General features: G+C 44.3%; 1 protein-coding gene across 1 annotated transcript in view; it reads right to left on the bottom strand.

Annotated features, from left to right (window-relative positions):
• The window catches only part of Impg1 (interphotoreceptor matrix proteoglycan 1), a 70,507-nt gene that overhangs the window by 11,322 nt on the left and 41,156 nt on the right, over positions 1-18,029 (bottom strand). Inside the window, exons 12-13 of the mRNA XM_090337780.1 lie at positions 5,308-5,777; positions 2,888-3,104 (exon numbers count right to left, since the gene is read on the bottom strand). Coding sequence (XP_090193906.1) covers positions 2,888-3,104; positions 5,308-5,777 — 687 coding nt within the window. The remainder of the gene's footprint in view (positions 1-2,887; positions 3,105-5,307; positions 5,778-18,029) is intronic.

Raw genomic sequence — 18,029 nt, 5'->3', positions numbered from 1 at the left:
TGTGCCAGTCTTGGGACTTGAACTCAGGGCCAGAGTGGTTATTAGCTTTGTTTGCTCAAGGCTGCCATTCTGCTGTTTGAGCTCAAGTTCCAGGTTGTTTTTCTTTTTTCTAATTAAGTGGAGATAAGAGTCTCATGAACTTTCCTGCCCTGGCTGGCTTTGAAACATGATCCACAGACCTCAACCTCCCAAGTAGCTACAATGACAGGCCTGATGATGCCTGGTTCCACACTGGTATTTTTCCAGTAGTGGAAGTGCATAGGATTCAAATTCAGGGCTATACATACCCAAGGTCTATGTGTGTCCTTCTAATATCAATGTGTTCTGGCAGAGCACTTCTACCTTTCCACCTTTTTGTTAAGCACATCTTGTCCTTAGAAGGACAAGCCTGAATCTCCCCAGCTTTAACCTGACTGTGTGTGTGTGTGTGTGTGTGTGTGTATTAAACTCAGGCCCTAGGTATAGTCCTTGAGCTCTTTTGCTCAAGATTAGAAGCTTTAAGCCACAGTTCCTGCCCCCGGGCTGGTTTGGAACTGCGATCCTCAAATCTCAGGCTCCCGAGAAGCTAGGATTACAGGTGTGAGCAGGTGGTGCCTGGCTAGCCTGACTCTTTACATAGACGCTGGATGGCACTGTCAGTTCTGATGGAGTGAGGAGGGAGGGGCGGGCCCTCTTGTCACTCGTGCTTCCTCCTTCCTACCTTTTTTGTCAACTGATGGCAGAGTGTAGATCTTAACTGGCAGAACCCTGGCTTCCCTCTTCTTCCTACCCCACTGGCATTTGGGAGGTTTTTGGTTTCTTGGGGTATTGTAGGGCACACTTATCTGCCCCCCGATTTTGAAGGAGTTTGTACTCTCAGTGCCTCGGGCTGTTGTCTTTTTAAGGCTCCTGTTTACTAAGGCAGGAAGGCAGTTTTCTTCCAGTTGCTTCAAACCTTGCTCTGTCAGTATTAAATGTTTCGTATTGAGCTTTTTAGGCTTGCATTTTTGCCCAAGGTCTTTTCTCTCTCCCTTCTCAGCCCACTGAGCCAAGAAGGCATCCAAGATTCGCCTCAGTAACTCAGAGCTGATCTGGGGGCTGTGATCTGAACCTCACTGCAGGCTCATTCTGGCCAGAGGCTGGGGGCTCAAAATCCTTCCACACTCTAGGGAACAAGCATACCTCCTCCAGATACTTAGAAAACTTTGAAGTTAATAACAAAAGCAGACTGTGATTTAGACATAGTTCCCTGTAATAGCACATCCATTCTGCTTTATTATACAAGGAAATGTTTGGTTGGAGTGCGCGCGCGCGTGCACGCACGCACGTGCATGTGTGTGTGTGTGTGTATGCACACATATGACACGTATGTAATTGCCAGTCAGGGCTTGAATTCAGGGCCTCCGTCAGTCTCTGAGCTATTTTGCTCAAGGCTAGCACTTTACCACTGCCTGGTCTGGCTTGGAGTGGCAATCCTCAGATTTTCACCTTCTGAGTAGCTGGGATTCAGGCAGAGCCAGCAGCACCCAGCTTCATGTTTGAATTTTGCTACGTTTTCCCAGCTAACTCCTCTTTGTTTTATTCTTACATGGAAGCTGATCTTGGGCAAAAAAACTGGGAAAGAATATTATTTTCTTCTGTCTTTGGTGACTACGAAGTAACTTACTTCAGGTTGAGATTTTGTCTTGATAATTTTTTTCTCATGCAAGGGCTGTTCTGATAAGTTTACAGTGATAGAAACCAAAATAAGTACCAGAAAATGGATACTTACAAGGGGCAGGGTTTTCAAGAGGAGAGGAGGTAGACAAATGCTTTGTCAAATGCCACAGAACTGAGAAAAGTAAGGGCAAGGTGGGTGGAGGGGGTCGAAGATGATACAGATTGAGACACATGAAGGGATGATGCACACTATACATAAACTGCTTTGTTAAATGGCAAAAAAAATCAATGTAACCTAAATTTAAAAGTGAAGGAAGTGGTGGGGTAGGATTTGTGGCTAAAATGATGTGCTATATTCATACATTGCTCTATTGAATAGCAACTCCTTTGTATAACTATTAAAAGAAAATAAAAATACATTTTTTTTTGCCAGTCCTGAGGCTTGAACTCAGGGCCTGGACACTGTCCTTGGACACATTTTCCTCAAGGCTAGTGCCCTGTTACTTGAACCACAGTGCCACTTCCAGTTTTTTCTGTGTATGTGGTACCAAGGAATCAAACTCAGGGCTTCAGGGCTTCATGCAAGCTTGTGGAACACTCTAACACTAGTCTGTGCTCCTGGCCCCAAATATATATATATATATATATATATATATACACATATATATACACACACACACATATATACATATATATGTATACATATAAATTTAAAAAGGAGAGAAAGCCTTAGATTGTTTGTTTTAGGTCACTAAGAAACTTCTTACTAATTCTGTCTCTTTTGTTGCTATTGTAGTCATGGGGCTTCAACTCAAGGGCTGGAAGCTGTCTCTGAGCTCTTTTGCTCAAGGCTAGCATTATACCACTTTGAGCCCCGGAGCCATTTCTGGTCTACTGTCTACTGGTTAATTGGAGATGAGAGTCTCATGGGCTTTCTTATCCCCGCCAGCTTTGAACCATGATCCTCAGATCTCAGGCTCCTGAGTAGCTAGGCTAATAGGCATGAACCACCTGTGCCCAGCTACTTATTTTGTCTTTTGATGCAGAAAGATGCTAACCAGAACATCTCAAGTTGCCTTCTTCATAATCATGTGATTGCTCCCCAAAGGTTGTTTATCAAGTGTAATTTTAACTTGACTTTGGTGGCTTGGTAGTTACACAGCCTGCTCAAAATCAAAACAAAGGGAACCCTCACGCCGCCTCCCCCCACCACAAAATTACCCCCACGTGCTCTGCTGGGTTTGTTTACCTGGCTTAATATTGAGAGAGTCGCTGTCTATTTCCAGGTCCAGTTCAGCGGCTGAGGCCCGAAAATCCTCCAGGACGCCATGCACTGCCTGGGTGAGGTTGTAAGGCACCCATCTCGCAAAACGCACCTTGCTATTCACGATCACACTCCCATTGAGGAAGCTGAGTATTTCCAGCTGCCTGAATCCTGTGAGACTGGACTGCAGATAGGGAACCAGCTGCGAATGAGAGAGCACTTACTCGGTTACTGTGCTCTGAGCACTCAGGGCCACTGATTCTATTTCGCCTCACTTCCTATTATTCAGGACACATATTTCAATTCCTTCTTTTATTGTTCTTATTTCATGGTGTTGGCACCGGCGCCTGAAATCAGGGTTTGGGTGCTGTCTTAGCTTTTTCACCCACAGATGGGATTCGATGACTTGAGCCACAGCTCCACTTTCAGCTTTTTGGTGATTGATTGGAGATGAGAGTCTCATGAGGACATTTCCCGTTCAGGCTTCGTACATCCATCCTCAGATCTTATCTCCCTGGGTAGCTGGGATTAAAGGTGTGAGCTGCCAGTTCCTGCCTCTTATTTTTATTTTTGGATTTCTTGGGAGCTCAGAGTACCACTACTTGGTGTCTATTTGCAATAATCATGTGTTTGTGATGGATGGTCAGAGATTTCTTTTGGAGGATTTGTGAGAACAGATAATTTTTAAACCCAAGCGGATGAAATCAGCAAGGGCTGCCTGCCAGGTTTAGTAATTGTGTCTACCCCCCACCCCCACCCCGCCCTCGGCATGCACTGGTACTGGGACTTGAAATCAGGGTCTCCCTTGTTTGGCTTTTTTTCTGCCCAAGGCTGACCCTCTACTGGAGATAAGAGTCTCACTGATTTTACTGCCTGGGTTGGCATGGAGCCACAATCCTTAGATCTCAGTCTCCTGAGTATTATGATTACAGGTATGAGCCACTGGTGGTTGGCTACGTTTAGTAAGTTTGTTAATAAAAAAAAAAGTAAATTAAAACATGATTGTTCCAAACTGAGCCTAAGAGCAGACTGCGTAAGGGCTGTATAAGTAAATGGGATGTCAATTTGTAAGTGACCACTTTGGAAGTGACCTACTGAGATAAACAAGCACTCACACATTCCATGTCCATCTCGGCAGAGTGGTTCCTGGCCAGCTGGCTGTGGAGACAGGGGAATGCCAGCCTGGAAGTGCCTGGAAGCAGCTTTCTGGCCTTTATCATGCCTGGACCATTGGGATATACTGCTACCCCTGGATCTGAAGTGTGTGGAAGAGAATAAGCACTTCCCGGAGGCTCCTTTCTAAACTGGAACTTGACAGTGTCAGATTACTTAGGGTGTTATTCGGTGATCGTCTCTGAGGTCATTTCCCAGAAATGCTTGAATCCACACTGATTTCTGCCTCATCCCCCATAGCCAGGAGCAAGGAGGAGATGCAAAGAAATCTAACAGGAATGATGAGCTTACACACTCGCTGTGAAATAAACAGGCAGAGCCCTGCAGCCAGTGCCAAGGATCAGAATTGCTCACAATCTCAGCGAGGACTCAAACCCCAGAGGCCAATGCTGTTCTTTCAGACCTAGAGACAGCTCACTTTCCCATCCACGGAAAGAATGTGTCACAGGTATTCAGCTTGTCTTGGCTGCCATAAAGTAATGAAAAGCCAGAGGAAGGCCTGGCACCTGTGCTTCCGTTTTGTGTTTTGTCCTTGTTCTAAGCTGATCATGGAGTCATTTTACTGTCAGTCGCCTTGGGGTTCAGGAGAGACAGAACTATGTATCTTTATGACCCAAGGCCACCCCAAAGGAACAGAGCTTTGCAGGCCAGGTCACCCCCAAGGTGGACACTTACAGATGATGAGCAGGCGGTACCCTGGAGGGAGAGGAGTCATCTCGTGGGAACCAGAAAGTGACCTTCAAATGCCCTAGCTTCTCTGGAGCCCAGGGGAAGCCAAGCCTGGAGATGGCAGCTTGGACTTGCATATCTTTGCCTCCTTCCTGCCCTTCTCCTCAAACCTGATGCTCTTATCTGTACTCCAGAGATGGCTGGAGAGGAATGGAAGTGCCATTTTCCTGGGGTGTCATGCCATGTGTTCCTTCTCTCCCTGCTGTATTTCTTTCCTAACTCTTTCATGGCGGTTGTGTCTTGCCTCAATTCTTAGGCTGGGCACAAGGCTGGAAGTTGATTAGGTCTGCTAACTTTCCAGTAACACATCTGGCCCAAGCATGAACCTGGAAACTCTAGGATCCCCCAAGCACAGAGACAAGCTGCTAGTCCCCGAACTCTTTCTCTTCCTTCCTCTGCAAGGCGGATCCCCACACCTGCATAGCTCAAGACAATGGGTGTCCAACTAAATGACCCAGACAGCCACAGGAAAGGAAGTCTGACTCCATGGGGCGTCCACTCACCAGCCGTGTGAACCGCTGCTCCAGCGCGCGATACCCAGCTGAGCTCCTGTTGAACAGGTCCTCGGAGAAGGGCAAGTTGGCCACGCGCAGACTGAAGAACACGACCAGCTCCCCGCCGGTGCCGGCGATGGTCATGGAGCTGGTGGTGATGTACCACGGGTCCGGGGCGCGGGTGGGCGGCCCCAGCACCTCACCCAGCCGGGGCTCCCCCGACAGGGCAGGAGTGGGGGACGCGTCTAAGTCATCAAGGTCTCCACTCGTGTCTTGGCTTCGGGCACTTGACGCGCCGGCATCGGCGGGAGCAGGTGCGTGTGACATGTGCCCGGGGCGTAGGGCTGCGCCGTTCAGGGCTCTTCTGTCTGGGGCGCTTGCATGGCTCCGAGAGAAGACGGGCGAGGCCAGGGAGAGTGAAGATTCGGAAGGAGAGGCCGTCGAGGGTGGAGGCCAGGACCTGTCCGCGGAGGAAGTGCCTGAGAGCCAGCACGTTAGGTCCAATAGTTTCCCCAAAAGAGAGGAAGAGAGGCCAGAGTTATGGTTAACATGTACAAATGGGAAGCTGATGCCTGAGAGGGAGGAAGCGCTGTGTCCCAATGCAGGGAGGCCAGAGTAGGGGTCCCAGCCCCTAAATTCAGGCCCACCTTTGACCTCGCCCCCGAAACCTGCCAGTCAGGTAATAGAAACTAACCACGGACAGAGCATGGAGCAGAAGCTCTGCCACTGGGGTCCACTTAGAGCCCATCCCCCTGTCACAATGCCCAGAAAAGGAGCTGCAGTAGAAGTTTGGTCCTGAGTTTTCATCCACTTTCCAAGAATTCAAACTTGCGTTTTATGCATCTGATTTTAGTGTGTGTGTGACCTGTCTTGGGCTTGCACTCAGGGCTTGAGTGCATTTGCTCTATCACTTGAGCCACTGCTCCACTCTGATGGCTGATTGGAAATGAGTCTTGTGGACTTCCCTGCCAGCCTGGCTTCAAACTGCCGTCTTCAGAGCAGTTGGAATTACAGGCATGAGCCACTGGTTCATGGTGACACCTGAATTCTTTTGGAATTAATAATCACATCTTCATAGTCTTTCTACTTTAAATTGAATCGTGCTTTTTCAAAGCTGGATTATTGATCAAATTAACCTGCAATTTGCAAATTTGCAAATGGCATTGGCAGGGTAAACATGTGAGTTACATTTATTTGTAATTATATATGTTTTTATATAAGTAATTACACACTAATAAGCATTACTACATATATAAAACTACACAGTAATATACTCTATGTATAATATATGTAGTGTACATATGCTAATAGATTATTAATGTATATAGAAAATATATGATTATTATATGTAATATATTAAAATATATGTACATATATATAATTTGAACTTTGTATCATCAACTTGCTAAATATTTGATTCTATTAAAACCTTTTCCAGGGGCCAGGAGTTTGGCCTAGTGGTAGAATGCTTGCCTAGCATGCACAAAGACCAGGTTTGATTCCTCAGTACCATATACATAGAAAAAAAGCCAGAAGTGGTGCTAGTCACTCAGTGACTCAGTGGTGCTAGTGACTCAGTCAGCTAGTTCATTATGGCACAAATCATCAAGGTGGAAACTTTATGTATAACTCTGAAGGGTAGAATAATTTTAGTTTTGTTACTTTGTTAAAGTGAAACCAGGCTATTGAGGAGTTCTATCCAGATCTTAGATTTCACCTTATTTTCACGTACCTGCAGAGAGTGCTAAAGTGTATGTGTCCAAAACTCAACTGTCACGGTAAGATGTCCTGCCAGGCGGCCATGGCTGATGCCTGTAATCCTAGCTATTTAGCAGGCTGAGATGAAAGCCATCTTAAACAGGAAAGTCCCTGAGACTCTTACTTCCAGTTAGCTAGCAAAAAAGGTTGTGGTTCAAGTGGTAGGGCACCAGCCTTGAGTGGAAAAATAGGGACAATAACCAGGCCCTGAGTTGAAGGCCCAGAACTGGTACAAACAAGCAAGCAAGCAAAGAAGCAACAAAGAAAGGAGAATATTTGCGAATATTTCCTAACAGTTCTTCATATTTTCTACTATTTCCTAATGACTACAATCTGTGCACTTCAGTTGTCCCTGCTCTGGACCATTTGTGAGCCACAGATGATGGCATTGGGAGACGGAGGTGTGTGAGGTAATGAGGTTCTGAGGCAGAAGCCTACTGACACTGGCCTTGAATCTGTTCTTCTACCAGGAGAATCATGGGAGGAATCACCTGTCTTGTTGCTCTGTGGGAATTAGCAGGAAGGTCTCCCGCTGCAGCCAACCGTCTGCCTCAGCCCTCTTCAGGAACTAGGACTGCCAGCACCTTGACCTTGGACTTCCTGAGCACCAGACCAGTAGGAAAAATAGTTGTATTCAACCATGTATCAGGACTAGTAGTTTGTTAGGATGCACTGAGCACATAGAGATACCCACAGAGGGCTCTGGGATAAGGAGAGTGGAAAACCTCTAGGGCTGTCTGTGATTTGACCTTGGCTTCTTTGCAGCATGGGAAATGCATTTGAATCTGGGTTCTTCTGCTGGGATCTGGGTGCTCTCACCAGGACAAAGAAGGAGGAAATCTGAAGCAAGAAGCCCAGCTATAGATGTCTTCATTCTGCTTCCAGGCCACGGGCTCATTACTCAGGAATTAGAATCATCTTCTCTACTGTGTCTGCTGTCAGTATCTAGACTTTTCCTGTGATATCTTAATGTTAAGCTTTCAGAGCCACAACAAACCTCACCAAGTGATTTCACTGATAGAGCAACAGACGATTTAAATGTAGGGCTGTTGGATAAAATACAGAATGTATTAACATACACCATTTTTAAAAATTACATTTTAAATGAAATTCAAATTTAATGGAAAACTGTGTTTTTAAAAATTAATTTAATTTGTTGCAGAACATAGCAGTTCTATTTAAATAGGATTTCATAGTATTTTTCCTCCTCCTCCTCCTCTTCCTCCTCCTCCTCCTCTTCCTCTTCCTCCTCCTTCTCCTCTTCCTCTTCCTTTTTGATCTTCTGTTCAATATCAAAATTTACTAAGGCAAAATAGTCAATTCTTTGGGCTGCGGGAAAACCACTTTAATTTGTGCTGTTAAGGGGCTTGAACTCAGGGCCTTATATTCTTGCCTAGCTTTTTTTCTGCTCAAGGCTCGAGCTCTAGCACTTGAGTCACACCTCCAGATCCTCAGATCTCTGCCTCCTGAGTAGCTGGGATTGCAGGTGTGAGCTAACAGCATTCACACAAAGTAGTGTGTGCACAGATTCTCAAAGTATTTCTCCAAGGTACTCTTAGTGAGCATTTACCCAAATGAAGGATGTAATCTAAGAAATCAGAAGAGTTAACAAAACTCTAGGAAGGTGGTTAGTGATTTCTTATGGAGACAAATAACTCAGGTGTAAAAGTTAACTAATGAAGGCTAAGTTTATCTCAAGAGCAGATACATAATTTATATAATAGAACACAAGCAAAATGGGCCTGGGAGCATGGCCTAGTGGTAGAGTGCTTGCCTGGCATGCACAAAGCCCAAGGTTTGATTCCTCAGTACCACATACACAAAAAAGCTGGAAGTGGTGTTATGGCTCAAGGGTAGAGCACTAGCCTTGAGGAAGCCTAAGGATAGTGGCTAGGCCCTGAGTTCAAGCCCCAGAAGAGGCAAAAAAAAAAAAAACCCAGCAAAGCACAAGTAAGGCTACACTAAAGCTACCAGCACAATCATGTTAACTGCATCATTGTTTACCAGGTGCCCTGATGCTCCTTAGTGGATGAATGGATCAAGAAAATGTGTATACACACAATTGAATGCCATTCATCCATCAGAAAGAATGCTGTTGTATTGTTCACCAGCAAGTGGACAGACTTGGAAAAATTACAATAAAGTGAAGTAAGCCAGACGTAGAGAAACATAGGTTGCACAGTTTCCCTTATATGTGATAACTAGAATGTGCCTATAAATTTACAAGTAAACACATTGGGAGGATGGTAAGAGAAAAAAATACAATGGGACATGATAAGACATTCATACAGCAAGATCAAAGAAGGGTATTCTTAGGAGAGGAATACAAAGGCTCAACCCTGTGTGCATCTGACCATATTAGATAATATTTATCACACCAAACTCTGAGAAATGGAAACAAGAAGTTATTTTTCCTTGTTGCTGTTTTCGTTTCTGTTTTCTTTTGTCTCTTTTGTTTGTGATCTGTCTTTAGGAGTGTAAGGGGAAGCACAGATAGGGTGGGACAAAGGGTGAGGTAAATGCAGAGGGTATCCACTAGACACCGTGCTGAAAATGAACTTCACAACTCACGGGAGTGGGACAGAAGAACTGGGAGAGTGAGGGAAAGGGTGACATTGTTCAAAAAGAAATGTAACTGTATCAGGGGCTGGGAATTTGGCCTCGTGGTAGAGTGCTTGCCTAGCATGCACTCAAGTGGTAGAGCTCTAGCCTCGAGAAAGTCTAAGGACAGTGCTCAGGCCCTGAGCTCAAGCCCAGGACTGGCAAAAAAAAAAAAAAAAAAAAAAGAAATGTAACCATATCCCTCTGTACATCACCTTTACAATAACAATAAATGAATTAAAAATAAAGAGACAGGATATAAAATGCATGCACTTATCAGGTCCTCTGACATTGTACCCACATCTTCAAAATATTTTTTAAATTTTGTTAAGCTATAACTGAAAAGCAAAAATTGTGCACCAAATCTTTTAACATAATGACCTGACTGAGGGCAGCAGGGTGGAGGGAGGGAAAGTGGGAGAAAAATATGAGAAGGAGTATCAATGTTGAGAAGTAAGGTACCCACTACCTGATAAATGTAACTATAATCCCTCTATACAGTGCCCTGGTGATAAAATACAATAAAAAAAAACAAAACAAATGGGCACCAATCAGGGTTGATTAATAGAGAAAAATTGGCTGAATCTTGGTAGACATCCTGAATTTGGGGCAATTTTGCCTTTCCTTGTATTTATTCCCCATTTTCTAGCTCAGTGGTAGAGTAGCCAAGAAAAGCCTTCCTTAGTGTCAGCCTCTCGGGGCAGTCGAGGCCTCCTTAGAAGAAATCGATCTTGTTGGTTTTGACCTGTTTCTGGATGGCATGGCAGGCCTCTATCTCTCTCTCCTAAGTAGGAACCCTACAGAGGACGCTGAGGTGGCTGTGGGGGGAGTTTGTTGGGAACACACAGAACTACTTGCCACAACAGGAGGCTGCGAAGCAGGGGACGGCAGTGTGAGGGAGAAGCTTACCAGGAAGTGGAACTATGTCTGGAGTGGGTGTGGTGGTGCTAGGAGAGGGCAGGTGAACTGAGAGGGGGAAGAAGTCCAGGTGAATTAGGATAATCTATGGGTATGTGTCAATGTGGAGCAAGGGAAGAGGATGAGTCTAGGAGTGAGGAGGAGGAGGGTGGGGAGGGAGGGTGGAGGGGCTGACTGAACAAGATACACTGCCTATGTCATAAATGGACATGGACACGTAAACACCCTCCTTGTACTAATTGATGCTAACGAAAACAAGAGCAAAACCCCCGAGGCTTCTGCCAAAGCAGGGATTGAAGCCTGGAATTGGGAGGGGTCTGTTTTATGATGACAGGGTTTCTTTGGGGGTGATGCAAGGTGTCTGGAATTAGTGAGGAGGGATGTACAACACTGTGACTATATTAAAAATAACTACTTTAAAAATGATTTAAATGGTCAGGTGCTGGTGGCTCACACCTGTAATCTAGCTACCCAGAACACTGAGATTTGACGATCGTGGCTCTGAGCTAGCTCCAGTCCAGGGAGACAAAGTCCATGAGACTCATCTCCAGTTAGCCAGCACAAAGCCTGAGTAGAAGTGTGGCTCAAGTGGTTGAGCCTACCCCGACTTCAAGCTCCTATGCTGGCACAAAGCCAAAAAAACAAAAGGAAAATTACTAACATGGTAAGTTTTATCTCCACGAAGAGAAATATACTCTATGACATTCTATACGAAGCTCCATCCTAGTGTGCGCCATTGTGTTGACTTTGATAGTCTAGAGCCAGAAGAACTGAGTCACGTTGCCCTTTCCTCTCTGTTCTGTCACCGCCCAACGAAGAGCTGGCGACAACTAATCTGTTTTCCTTTTATAAACATTTGTCATTTCAAATGTCACAAATGTGGAATAGTATAGCATGTAACAATTTTGTAATTGAAGTTCCTGAGTCATCAGCATTACTATATAGTTCTATATAATATATATAGATATGTAGATATGATATACACAATATATAATAGATTATATAACAGATATTGCATTGTGCAAGTATATATATATGTATGTAACTATATATATGTATATATGTATATATATATATATATGTGCCAGTCCTGGGATTTGAACTCAGGGCCCTCGGCAACTGTTTCTTAGATTTTTGTTCAAGGCTATCACTCTACCACTTGAGCCACAGCACCACTTCTAGGTGATTGGAGACGAACATCTCACAGACTTTCCCGCCCAACTAGCTTTGAACTGTGATTCTCAGATCTTAGCTCCGAGTAGCTATGATGACAGGTGCAAGGCATCGATGCCTGGCTAGTTTGCTCCTTTTTATTGCTGAGTAGCATTTACATGACATGGCCAAGCCACAGCAGCTCTACTCATCTGCCCATGAAGGGCATCTGAGTCATTTTTAATAGTTTGGGGCTGTTGTGAAAACAGTTGCTGTGAATATCCTCATGCAATGTTCTATACTAATACGCATTTCCTTTCTCTGCAATAAGTGGCTTGGAACACAACAGCCTTCCTGGCAGTTGTGTGTTCGTCTTTGGGAAAAATAAGGCTACAGATGATCTATCTAACAAGTGTGAGGTCCTGAGTTCAAATCCCATCACCTCCCATAATTCTTATCCTACAAAGAGACACTCTGAAGATAAGGCTTAGCAGCCAGAGGCCTTATGGAGGACTTCACAGGGAGCTGTGGGAAAAGAAAAGCTCTGCAGTTCGTTCTGGTGTGATTTAGTGACTAAGCTCTGTGTTGGACCCTTGCCCTCCCCTAAAACACAAGACAACACTGGAAGTCTTCGAAGCCGTTTGGTTTCTATTTTTCCCCAGTAGCATCCCTTTATTATATTTTGCTAGTAAAAACTCAGGTCAATAAGAGTTATACAAATATTTACATTTAATACCTAAATTTAGTGAAGTCCAAAGTGGATAATTCTGATTCACATTGGATTCAATGGAAGGCAAATTTTATTTTCAACTTTAGCCATTTCCTTTATACCTTGAAAGACATCATACAACCACACAGAAGTTCCTTTAGGAACATTCTTCCATTTGACATTTAAAACGCTTTTTATATCAATGAATGTCATTTTGGAAAATTAAATGACATTTTCGTACTGTGCATCTAAAGAACTTGTTAAAAAGAAAATGCACGTTGAAAAGCATGTTGAAAACCTTCTTAGCTGGACACTGGTAGCTCATGTGTGTAATCCTAGCTACTCAGGAGGTTGAGATCTGAAGATCGAAGTTTGAAGCCAGCCGAAAAGCAAGTCCATTTGACCACCAAAAAATCCAGGAGTGGTGCTGTAATTCAAGTAGTAGAGTTCCAACCGTGCATATGCCTATATATATCTATTAATCTATATGTCTATCGGTCTACCTATCTATCCATCTGTCTCTGAATATGTCTGTTAAGTTATACCATGGCCCTGTAAACACATGTTTTGAACATCTTACTCTAGTAGGCGAGAGTTGAGCTAGGGAGAATCATTTTATGTAAAGAATTGAGAAAAAAGGTAAGAGACTGATTCCAAATTTCTGCTTCTAAAAGATTTTGGAAGCGTGAACTTTTTCAGAATACTTTAGAAGTTCCAAGGGTAGCTATTTCTCACTCAAGCTTCTGAGGATCACTCAGCCCCACGTGCTCTCCAAAACACACTTGAACTTCCTTTGGAGCATCAGCTGCCTGTTTCATTTTATGTTCTTGTTTCTGACAAATCTATGTAAACTGGTGCTTGGGGCTGGGTGCAGGTGGCTAGCATCTGTTGTCTTATTTATTCAGGAGCCTGGGATGCAGAGAATCTCAAATCAGTCCAGAAACCAGCCTGGGCAGAAAAGTCAGCAAGGTTCCATCTCTAAAATAACCAGGAAAAAGCCTAGCTGGAGGCATGGCTCAAGTAATAGGATCACAGACTTAGCAATCAGTTTGACAGAACTTGAGACTGAGTAAAAAAAGGGGGGGGTTATTTCATTTGCTTTTTTTGCATAAGATTTTGAGAAGTGCAGGATTCACTAAGTGGAATGCAGTATATTTGAAAAAATAAATCAAAGTTTAAGCCTGTATCTACACTAAGTAAAAAATTCAATTCCACAGAACGTGTTGGGCTATGGTGGCGTGTAGGTGGTGACTTATTGTATCCGCAAAGCCTGGACACATGAGCAAGGGAAGCACAGGGGATTCTGGCTGGGTGCTGGTGCACTCTGTGGGTAAGTAATCCTAGCTACTCAGGAGCCTGAGATATGACCATTACTGTGCAAAGCCACTGGCATGGTCAGAAAGACAGTGAGACTCCTGTCCAATTCACCAGCAAGAAGCCAGAAGTGGAGGTGTGGCTCAAATGGTAGAGCTCCAGTCTTGAGTGGAAGAATCAAGAGTATGAGGCCCTGAGGTTAAGCCCCCGTGTAAGCACATACATACACACAAAATGGAAACTAAATACTTTAAGCCAGTTCATTATTTGTTACCTGAATAAAGACAGATGGAAACAATAATCTCCTGCAATTAAGAATGCCTTAATAATTCCTAGCTTTCTGGCAAATAGCCTTTTTAGTGTTTTAACTGTGGTTTAAAGATAAAATATTAGCTGAGCCAGTCCCAGCTAATATTACAGGCTCACACCTGCAATCCTAGCTACACAGGAGGCTGAGATGTAAGGATCACAGTTCAAAGCCAGCCTGGGCAATTAATCACTTGAAAAAGGGAAGTGGGCTGTTGCCCAGGGGTAGGGCAATCGTCTTGAGCTGAAGAACTCAGAGACAGCGCCCAGGCCCAGAGTTCAAGACACCCCCCCCCACAAAGATCAAATACTATGTTAAGGAGGTTTGCAGTTTGCACTAGGATTGCATAAACCAAGTACTTTAATAGCACCCACTATCCTGCCTCCCCCAAAGATGGGAATATTCACAAATTGAAAATCCTATGACATCATTGTAATTGTCCATACACATGTCTACCATCCATCTCTACATTTAATCCCTCCTTCCCTCCCTCCCTCCCTTCCTTTCCTCTTCCTTCCTCTCTATACGGGATGTCCCTGGGGCAGAGGAAAGGGTGAAATAAGTGGCTCTCACTCCGAGGCAGCACGAATGCCTAGATGCACGAAGGTACCTGGGCTTCATGGGAACTATCCCCAGTGATTATGCCAATTCTTACTTTATTGAACGTGATAGAATAGGATATACAGGAGAAAATTTTTCTGCAGAAAATAGCACATTTCTTTGTTACTTTCGATTTACTCAGCAAGGAGGGAGAGAGCCTTCTCTTTCAGTGAAGCTCATTTACTAAGGGGACAGTTTTGGAGGGTAATGACCTTGTGGGGTTACTGTCCCCACAATACTGGAGATGAGGTGACTGGGCCGGGAGAGCTGGCAGCTGATGTGGACTAGCTGATGTCACCCTAGGCCACATTGTCTGGTGGTGGGGGGCTTGGGGGCTGTTTGGGCTCTCAGCTGGCAGTGGGTCTTCAGAGTCATCCCTTCCTCAGCTCTGGCCTGCTTTGGGAGCCATGGTGGAGTGGGCTCTTTAGATTATGTTAGAAGCTTTCTGGTTGAGTCTGGCCCACATGTAGGCACTCAACAGAAGAGTAGACAATTTCTCTGTCCTTCACTCTGTGTGTGGCCATGACCTGGCCTCCCCTGTGACTCCTCCCACTGGACAGATGTCACAGGGGAGTAGTGTCCTTAGGTGAGCTGGCCTGAACTCAGGTAGTACTCTCTCCTACCTTCGGCTCTTCTGCAGATGGGTAGAGAAATATCCTATTTTTTTTTTTTTTTTTGGTGCTGGTACTGGGACTTGAACTCAGGGCCCAAGTCTTAGCTTTTTCATTCAAAGTGTAGTGATTTACCTCTATGAGTTCCACTTCTGGCCTTTTGGTGGCCTTTGGTGGAGATAACACTTTCATGGATTTTCCAGCCCAGGCTGGCTTTGAACTGTGAGCCTCCCGAGTAGCTAGGATTACAGATGGAGCCACCAAACTGATCTTTTCCATCTCAGAGTGCCCAACTGAGCTTTTAAATCTGCGAGTAACTTTTTCCTCTTTGTGGCTTCTCTACTCCTTCGCCACTGGGGTACCACATCTGTACGCTGACTTCTTTGTTATGAATAACTGAGCTACTGAAGTTGGATTGTTGGATTGTTTTTACTTAGGAAAAAGGCAACTGAGTGTTTTAAGGGATTCTGGGCTGGCTAAGGATGGAAATGACCACCAGAGACAGGCATAGGAGAGGCGTGTGTTAGGAGACTAGAAGCCCAAGTCGCAGAGCTGGAATGGGCAAGGAGGCAGAAAGAGGCAGGTCACCTGTTATTCCGGAGATGTGCCAGCATGTTTCAGGTGGGGTGACATCAGAATTCAGGCTTAAATAGAACGTTTGAGTCATTAGGAGAAGAGAAAATAGAAAGCTAATTCCAGAACCTTGCTGCAAAGTATTTAAACTTCAGTGAATACTTGAAAAATGAATACATTTAGTGCTTTCATGACTTTTTTTTGGTTTTAGTTTTGGTGCTGGTATTGGGGCTTGAACTCAGGGCTTAGGCTTTTTAGTGATCTATTGGGGATAAGTCTCTCAGATTTGTCTGTCCTAGCTGAATTTGAACTTCCATCTTGAGTAGTTAAGATTACAGGCCCGAGCCACCAGCAAGAGGATTGATCTTTTTCCATTGTGAGTTTGTTAACACTGATGTTGATGTTCTGATGTTTTGAAACACTACACTTAAGTTATCTGTGAAGTACTGAATTTTAGGCTGCCCTTGAATTTTTGTCCCAAAGTGTAAGGTTTACTCACAGCACCCTGGTTCTGGATCTGTCTGGGTTTCAGGGCACCCACACACAGAGTGCTGAGATTAGAGGAAGAGAAAGAGCCAGTGTCTGTACAGCAATTCAGGCTGGGAAGATTCTATGGAGTGGCAAAAAATAATATCCCATTGTACACTGAGGACCTTCATGAGTATTATAATGTAGTTTGAGGGAAGAAGAAGCCTGTCAAATCCTGTACAAATTGCTCTTGACTTGGTGGTCAGATTATTGAAGGCTCAGATACAGATAGAAGTCTGTATAAAGAGCTCTCATTGCAGATCATGAGTTTGCAAAGAAAGTTGGAAATTAGGAAAATGGCCTTAGAATACAGGAGAAAGATACAGAACAAGATACCACTTGTTCTTATCAAGAAAAGGACTTCTCTCCAGAATGAAGGCTGAAAGACACCAGTACAGGAATATTGCTAGGAAAAGAAAGCCTAAAATGTCAACCTGAATATCTTGCCCAGAATGTAACTCACAAAAAGAAAAAAAGAATACAGAAAAAGTTTAATGATGAGGAGAGAAGCTGAGAGTCTTCAGGAAAGAAAGGAATGGAGAAAGACATGAGTTTATGGGTGTGGGCTGCAAACTTCCAAACAAAACAAATCAAAGCCAGAGGACTAACTAGCAGAAGAGAGATAACTAACAAAACAGAGGCTTCACCTATAAGGAAACAATGGCATTAAATTATTCCATCCATGAGATGGCTAAAATAATGAATCTCAGAAAAAAGCGTGTGTGTGTGTGTGTGTGTGTGTGTGTGTGTGTGTGTGTGTGTGTGTGTGTGTGTGTACATGCACACACACATGCACCAGTACCAGAATTTGAACTCAGTCACATATTTACCTGGTACTTTACCACTTGAACCATGCCTCTAGTCTGGCTTTTTGCTGATCATTTTGGAAATGGAGGCTTGTGATCTCTTTTCTGCCCTGGTTGACTTAGACTTGTGATCCACCAGACTTCAGATTTCAGTCACTAGATTGCAAGCATGAGACACCAGCATTCAGCTCACAGTCATTTTCTTTTCTGTGTCATCAGGAATGAAAGGAACTTGGGTTGTTACAAGCTTTATTTCTCAAGGTGAAGTGAGTCTCTCCCTTCCTGCTCCTTGGTGAGTCCCTAAGCTCTTGGCATAGTGAGGAAGTGTCACACTGGAAAGAACTCAGAATCAGCAGATTCTCCTGAAATATACTGGCAGTGAGGGCTTCCCCAAGACTCTCCCTTGGGGGTCCCAGGGAGACAGAAAAAGCTCGAGACTTCACTCCAACACTGAATTCTTGTCGCTAAGATGCTCTCATATTTCTCTGGAAAGCCATTCCAAGTACTTTGCCCAGATGATGAGATAGCTTCATTTCCTTTTTCCTTTTCATGACCTTGTGGATGCTTCTCCTGGTATAGGTTTGGGGTGGATGGATATTCCTACACGTTGATTCCCCAGGAGAATGCGTAGGGGCAGCCTGAGCTTCCTTCCCAGAAGCCCTTGGGTCTCAGGACCAGCATATCCACCCAGCATGGCTGTCTTGTGCATAACTCTCGGCTGCTAGGGTCTCTCATTTGACCTCTTTTTCTGCCTTCTGTATCTTGACAAGTATTTCTCAGCAGGGAACCAGGTGCTCATACCGGTAATCCCAGCTCCTCAGTGAGGCTGAGCTCTGTGGTTCAAAGCCAGCCCA

This window comes from Megascapheus bottae, chromosome 8, assembly GCF_031878675.1.
Source record: "Megascapheus bottae isolate mThoBot1 chromosome 8, mThoBot2.hap1, whole genome shotgun sequence".
Lineage (NCBI taxonomy): Eukaryota > Metazoa > Chordata > Mammalia > Rodentia > Geomyidae > Megascapheus > Megascapheus bottae.
This window is presented reverse-complemented; position numbering and strand designations above follow the sequence as displayed.